Source organism: Callionymus lyra, chromosome 3 (assembly GCF_982586985.1).
Source record: "Callionymus lyra chromosome 3, fCalLyr1.hap1.1, whole genome shotgun sequence".
NCBI classification, from domain to species: domain Eukaryota; kingdom Metazoa; phylum Chordata; class Actinopteri; order Syngnathiformes; family Callionymidae; genus Callionymus; species Callionymus lyra.
The window spans coordinates 24,216,170-24,223,149 of record NC_141820.1 but is presented as its reverse complement, the minus strand read 5'-3'; the positions used below and the strand labels follow the sequence as shown (position 1 = coordinate 24,223,149).

General features: G+C 38.2%; 1 protein-coding gene across 1 annotated transcript; it reads right to left on the bottom strand.

Annotated features, from left to right (window-relative positions):
* Nucleotides 1-70: 70 nt before the first annotated feature.
* On the bottom strand, nucleotides 71-3,859 carry LOC148083946 (vesicle-associated membrane protein 1-like). The gene is made up of 5 exons (XM_087787200.1): nucleotides 3,730-3,859; nucleotides 1,922-2,033; nucleotides 1,697-1,855; nucleotides 423-474; nucleotides 71-333 (listed from the first exon to the last, which is right to left on the bottom strand). Coding segments are annotated over exons 1-5 (342 nt in total). The 5' UTR covers nucleotides 3,732-3,859; the 3' UTR covers nucleotides 71-316.
* Between the last annotated feature and the right edge of the window lie 3,121 nt (nucleotides 3,860-6,980).

Genomic DNA, 6,980 nt, shown 5'->3' with positions numbered 1-6,980 from the left:
TGCATTATGTTTGAGTGACGGGTTCATCATGATGCGGCTCATTTGAAACGACAAAACACAGTAGCCAAAATAACTTTCAAATCTTTTTTAGAATTCGATAAATATTTGTTCACTAAAACATATTTATTACAACAGTATTTAAAGTATTTCAGTCACAAATCATCTTCTCACCAGGAACAAAATGTTTAATTTTCATTACAGGACTTTAACAGGTTTGATTGAAATGTAGGTGGAAATATGCAACAGTACCGGTGTTCACAACAAGGGGGCGACCAAACAGGGGGGCCATCACAAAACGAGTTATTGTCCAGTTGAGTCAGTAGAAGAAATACGCTGTAGAGATAAACAAAACAAGTGTAAACTTCATTTTCAGAAATGGTCATTTTAAAAACCTTAATGGGCTCAGGGTCTGAGGTCCTTACCAAAGACAGCACCCAGACAGATGACACCGACCACTGCCATGATGATCATCATCTGAGAACAAACACAAATTCAGCAAAATCTTCCACTTTACACAGGAACAGGAAGTGGTTTTTGACTGACAACCAGAGATTAACCATAACGTCTTTGTGTGTGTGTGTGTGTGTGTGTGTGTGCCACAGCTGGTTGCTTAAGCTGGAACCCGCTTCTCTAATCCAGATTGAAATGAGGATTTCCTTTGTGGTCGCTGTGTCAATCAAAAATAACTCTTCTGACGTAACCTGAACATCTGTTTCTGATTGGATGGGGTTATGAATGTGGGCGGAGCCTGAAGTAGTGGGAGTATGCATGTATGAAACATTCTGAGAAATGGGGGATGAGCTGGTGGATGAAAGAAACTATAGGAGAATGGTTGATGAATGAATGAATGAAGAAGGTAAGTGAGTGATGAGGGGATGAACGGCACATATGAAAGGTTCTGTAAGTGATGAGAGGATGAACGGTACATATGAAAGGTTGTGTAAGTGATGAGAGGATGAACGGTTCATATGAAAGGATGTGTAAGTGATGAAAGGATGAACGGTACATAACATATGAAAGGATGTGTAAGTGATGAAAGGATGTGTAAGTGATGAGAGGATGAACGACACATAACGTATGAAAGGATGTGTAAGTGATGAGAGGATGAACGGTACATAACATATGAAAGGATGTGTAATTGATGAGAGGATGAGCGGCACATATGAAAGGATGTGTAAGTGATGAGAGGATGAACGGTACATATGAAAGGTTGTGTAAGTGATGAGAGGATGAACAGTACATATAAAAGGATATCTAAGTGATGAAAGGATGAACGGCACATACATATGAAAGTTTGTGTAAGTCATGAGAGGATGAACAGAGCATATGAAAGGTTTTGTAAGTGATGAGAGGATGAACAGTACATATGAAAGGATGTCTAAGTCATGAAAGGGTGAACGGCACATACATATTAAAGGTTGTGTAAGTGATGAGAGGATGAACGGCACATATGAAAGGTTCTGTAAGTGATGAGAGGATCAACGGTTCATATGAAAGGATGTCAAGTGAGTAATGAGAGGATGAACGGCACATATGAAAGGATGTGTAAGTGATGAGAGGATGAACGGCACATATGAAAGGATGTCAAGTGAATGATGAGAGGATGAACGGAGAATATGAAAGGATGTCAAGTGAGTGATGAGAGGATGAATGTGTAGATTGAAAGCAGGAGCCAGTGATGAGAGTCAATCCTCACCTTGCAGTTCTTCCACCAGTACTTGTTCTTCAGTTTGGCTGCACTGCTCTCGAACTGTGAGGCTCCGGCCTGCAGGGCGTCCGCCCGGTCGTCCAGCTCGGACAGCTTCTGGTCCCTCTCCAGAACTTTGTCCACATTCACTCGCATGATGTCTACCACCTGAAGGAAGACCCCGTAGATCCTCACTGATCCAGAACCAGTTCAGACCTCCTGTGTGTGTCTCACCTCGTCCACCTGGGCCTGGGTCTGCTGCAGGCGCCTGTTGCTGGTGAGGTTTGGGGCTGCAGCTGGAGCGCCCCCCTCAGGACCAGAACCTCCTGCACCGTCTGTAGTCGACCTGACACACAAGTATTAGTTTAATTTATTATTATTATTCTATCAGTGAAGCCCTGTTTAAGATGCTGCCAAATAGTATTAGTATTGGATTCAAACAGAATTGAGTAAAAAGTAAAGGGTCCAAAAAGTACTTGGATACAAATGCAACCGTGTACAAATTCACAGATACAAAAGGTTCTTGGATACATAAGTAGATAAGTCAAAATACTCAAGTACAAAAAGTACTCAGATAGAAAGGTAATACAGTAAAAATAAAAAGGTGTAAAAAATACTCCAATACTTTAGTTTTGGGGGAAAATTGATTGGGAGTGAACCAAATATCTGGATTCAAAAGTAATCGAGTAAAAATACACAGGTATAAAATATTTGGACACAAAATGAAATCAAGGGAAAAAAAAAAAATTGAAATCAAAAAGTACTTTGATACAAAAGCAATCGAGTAAAATACAAAAGTACTAATATAGTTTGATAAAAATGCTACTTGGATACAATAGTAATCAGGTAAAAAATATGTAGGGTAAAATACTGAAGTACAAAATGTATTCTGGTACAAAGGTAATCCAGTTTTAATACTTGTATACGAAGTAATCAAGAAAGTGTATATGGGTAGTAAACTATTTAGATACAAGAACTACTATGATACAAAATGTATTAAGTAAAAATACAAGAGTACAAAAGTAATTGGATACTGAAGTAATTAGGCAATATAACCAGATACACTAAATATTTGGATAGAAATTTAATCAAAAAGTACTTTATATATATATATATATAGCTAACCCAATATTTATACTTGGATACAAAAATACACTTGGATACAAAGGTAATCAAGTAAAAATACATGAGTACAAAAACACAAAATAAATCAGGTAAAACTACTTAAGTAAGATAAAGTAATCAGACAAAAAGGTAATCAAGTAAAAATACACGGTTACAAAAACACTTGGATACAAATATAATCAAGTAAATATAGATGATTCCAAAAAACTTGAATACAATAGTACTTGGATAGAAATATAATCAAGTAAATATAGATGATTAAAAAAAACTTGAATACAATAGTACTTGGATATAAATATAATCAAGTAAATATAGATGATTAAAAAAAACTCTTGAATACATCAGTGTTTTGATTCCATAGTAATCAGGTAAACAAATATAATTGAATCTAGCAAAGATACTTCTGTTCTTGTTGATACTACAGGATGCAGCCGAATGATAACGGTCACCGTCAGAGCTCAGTAGGGGGCGCTCTTGACGTGATCATTAAGACAGTTAGGAAGTCATGGAGTAGAAGTTTCCTCCTGCAGCTCCACCTCAGAAGCATCACCTGTCTGTCTGGAGGAGAAGTGGGCGTGGCCTTAAGAACACGTCACCACTGCCAACTTTATTGACAGAGGATTAGTGACAGTTCCCCTCCCCTCCCCCAACACACGTCACTGCGATACATTAGACTTGAATCTTCATGAGTCATCGATCGAGCGGCTCTGTGACTCAGACCTCGACTGTGACTCATCACAGCTTCTGAGATGTTTAAGTTTGTTTCTCCTCACAAGTGCAGAGAGTCACGAAAAACTTCCTTCTTGTTCGTCGTGGATTCAAAAGTGTAATATTTATCATAAACATGTTTAAGGTCAAAGGTAAAAACAACCACAGGGGAGGAAAGAAGGAGAAAAGGTTGAAATAAAAGTACTCACATCTGAGCGGCGGGATGATGGAGATAATCTGACAGATATGGAGATGAAGGAGGGACGAGAGGGGGAGGAGCTAAAATGATGAGCGAGGGATGAAGAGAAGAGGATGAGAGTGGAGGGATGAGGGCGGGAAACTGAAGCCAGTGATGAAGGTTACACTCGCTTGACTTGGTCATAGTGAGTAGAAGACTGACCTCTAGCGGGCAACCAGTATATTTATTTATTTTTATAGTTTATCATTTGGTTTGCTTTCATATTTGAGTATTTTTTATTGAATATGTTCCAGCAGATCTGTAATGATCCAACACTTATCTTAACCTTAACTTCAACCCAAAAATAATCCTCTTTCCTTTAATCTTTTTGAAAAACAATAAAATGCACATTTTATTCTTGTTCTTTATTCTATTTTATACATATTTTATACATATAAATATTTAAATATATATATATCCTAGAACCCCACACTCAGCTACGAAAGTAAACAAGTAAAAAGTAAAGTAATACTAAAGTACAAAAGGTTATTGATCAAAACTCCAATGAAGTAAAAATAGTACCTGGATACAGAAGTATCAAAGTAAAAGTAAATCAAATGAAGATAATTGAGTTTAAAAAGTACTCAGCTAGGAAGGTTATTGGATAAAAATATTTTAGTGCAAAAAGTACCTCAATTAAAAGTAAAAAACTTCAGTATAAAAAACAAACTAATAAACCAATGAATATAGTAATAAACTAATATAAAGTAAAAGAAGAATTAAGAAAATAAAAGTAATTACAAATAAAACAATTAAATTAACATAAAATATAAATAATTAATAAAACACAAATAATACAATAATGTTTAAAAAAAATACAATTTTGATTAAAATAATATGCATTAAGATACTAGATTTTAGAAAGCACACAGCTATTAATTGAGTAATAATATTGAAATACAACAAGTTAAAATAAATGAATACAAAAAATAAATGAATACAGCTAAATATAAATTCATTTTACAAATGAAATTACACTTTACCCTGTTATCTCAGGGTCAAGGTGACCCAAAGGCCTGGAAACAAATATGTTTGTGGTATCCCTTGTGTTTTCTCTGGGTCAAGGTTAACGACCTCCCTGTCTTCCATAAATCCACATGAGGTGGTGGAGGTCGTTCACCTTGACCCAGAGGCAACAAAAGGGTGTTGAAAATATATGAAAACAAAAGTAATACAGTAAAAATATTCAAGTAAAAAAGTACTTGGAAACAAAAGTATTTGAGGAAAAATAAAACTCAAGCACCAAAAGTACCCAAATATAAAAGTAATTTAGTTAATCAGATACAAAGGTCATCCCGTCTCTTATACTTGAGTACAAAAATGTATAAAAACATGAATTAAAATAAACAAAGAAAGTTAATTCAAAAATGAAAAAAAAAGAAAATAAAAGAAATCCAAAAATGCAAATAATAAATATTGTATATGTGAATACTTTATATACTGTTTGGACGCAATAATGAAAAAATAATCAAATATATACAGTATTAAAAAAAAATCTTGTAATGAGATAAAAAGGTCAAGAGCAAGTTGCAAAGATCATGCATTTTTTTTTATTGTTTCCCGAGATCTAAAAATATTTCTAACAGCATCAAAATCTGTTTCTCAAGTGAAAACATTTTAACCCTCGACAACTTTCAGTTTATCCTAAATATGTAAGAAACGTTTTTGAAACCTTGTGAGGGAAGCATGAACCACTTCAGAGCCACATGTGGCCCCCAGGGTGAACATTACTCACTTACAATTACATTACATTACATACATTACTCTGTTTCAATATTTGTTGACAAGATAACATTACAACAAACAGTGCTTCGACAAAAACTAATCTCGAGAAATACTGCCCCCTAGTGGGGAGAAAAGGATGACGCTAAAGATAGACAACAGACTACAGGAAAGTTTGTTGTGTGTCCGGATAAGTTTGGCGAAATAAAAGCGATTTCCTTGATATTGCCGACTACCTCTGCTGCCTCCAGTGATGAATATGTGTAAATGCTATTTAAGTTGCTAAACTGGTAAAGTCTGTCGCTCTCCTGCAGATTCTTGTTCAGGAGGAACAACCTGGTCTTGCTCCTGCTCTAATTCTGGCGGTGGACTTTGTCCGGGTATCAGGGGCGCCTCGGGAACCCCTTCGATTTCCGCAAGTAGGTTTTCTTGAGGAACCCGGTTTTGCTGAAGTACCGGCCCGTATTCTGCCTCTTGTTCAAGAACTGGATTCCTCTCGTATTCTGGATCCAGCTCAGGCCCTATTATTATTTCTAAGTAAGGGTCTTCTCTTGGCAGCATGTCTTCGACGTGGATGTAGTCTATGAAAAGAACTTGAGGAAACACCGGGTTTTCATCTCCTAACTCATCGTCTTCCGGCATCAAGAGCAGGACATTCTGGTTTGGACTTGATCGTCCCTCCATTTCTGCTTCAGGCTCCAGAGAATCCTCGTATAAAAGGAGAGGTTCTTCTTGAGGAAGTGGACTCCCAGGAAGGACCAGGTTTTGCGAAGGCTGTCGGTTTCCAGGGGGTTCTTGGTCAAGTATAATATTGTAGTTTTCTGCAGGTTCTAGGCTCATGGGTTGATGCCCGAGGTCCAAAAGACCAGGACTTTGCTCAACGACCCGGTGTCGTAGGAGGACCGAGACCTCTCTTGGGTTTCCTAGGGGGATGGCACTTTGTGACACGGCGCGTCTTTCTCCACGCGACGGGTTCATGGAGGGCCCTTGATGAGTCAGCAGATCAATGTTGACAAACACCATCGGGTTTAACGGCGGCGGCATATCTTGCAACAGATCAGGGATATCTTCGGGGATATCGTTCCCCTGAGCCGCATGGATTTGATGAGGACCGAACCCTTGATTAAATGGGGGGACTACGTTCCGAGCAGGGTTTCCTGGGGGACCATTTTGTAAAGCGGCCAAGTGTTCTCCGGGAGCACGGTGCCTTCTAGGCATCGCCACCTGCTGGTAGAACCTGATCACAAAATGCGGCACTCCATCCCCTCGTCCGACATGTGGCTGGGAAGGCGTACCCAGGGACAAGGACAGGTTCAAGAAGTTGTTATCTAAATTATCTCCACCTGACATGGCTGAGAAGATCCAGAAATGTGAAACTCCAGATTACACAGAGATACACTTTGCACCGAAGACCTCCCTGGAATGAACCACCTAACGTGAGAACCCTGTCAGTGTCTCTGCTGCCACCTACTGACGAGCAGGCAGAAGTCCGAGGTGGAA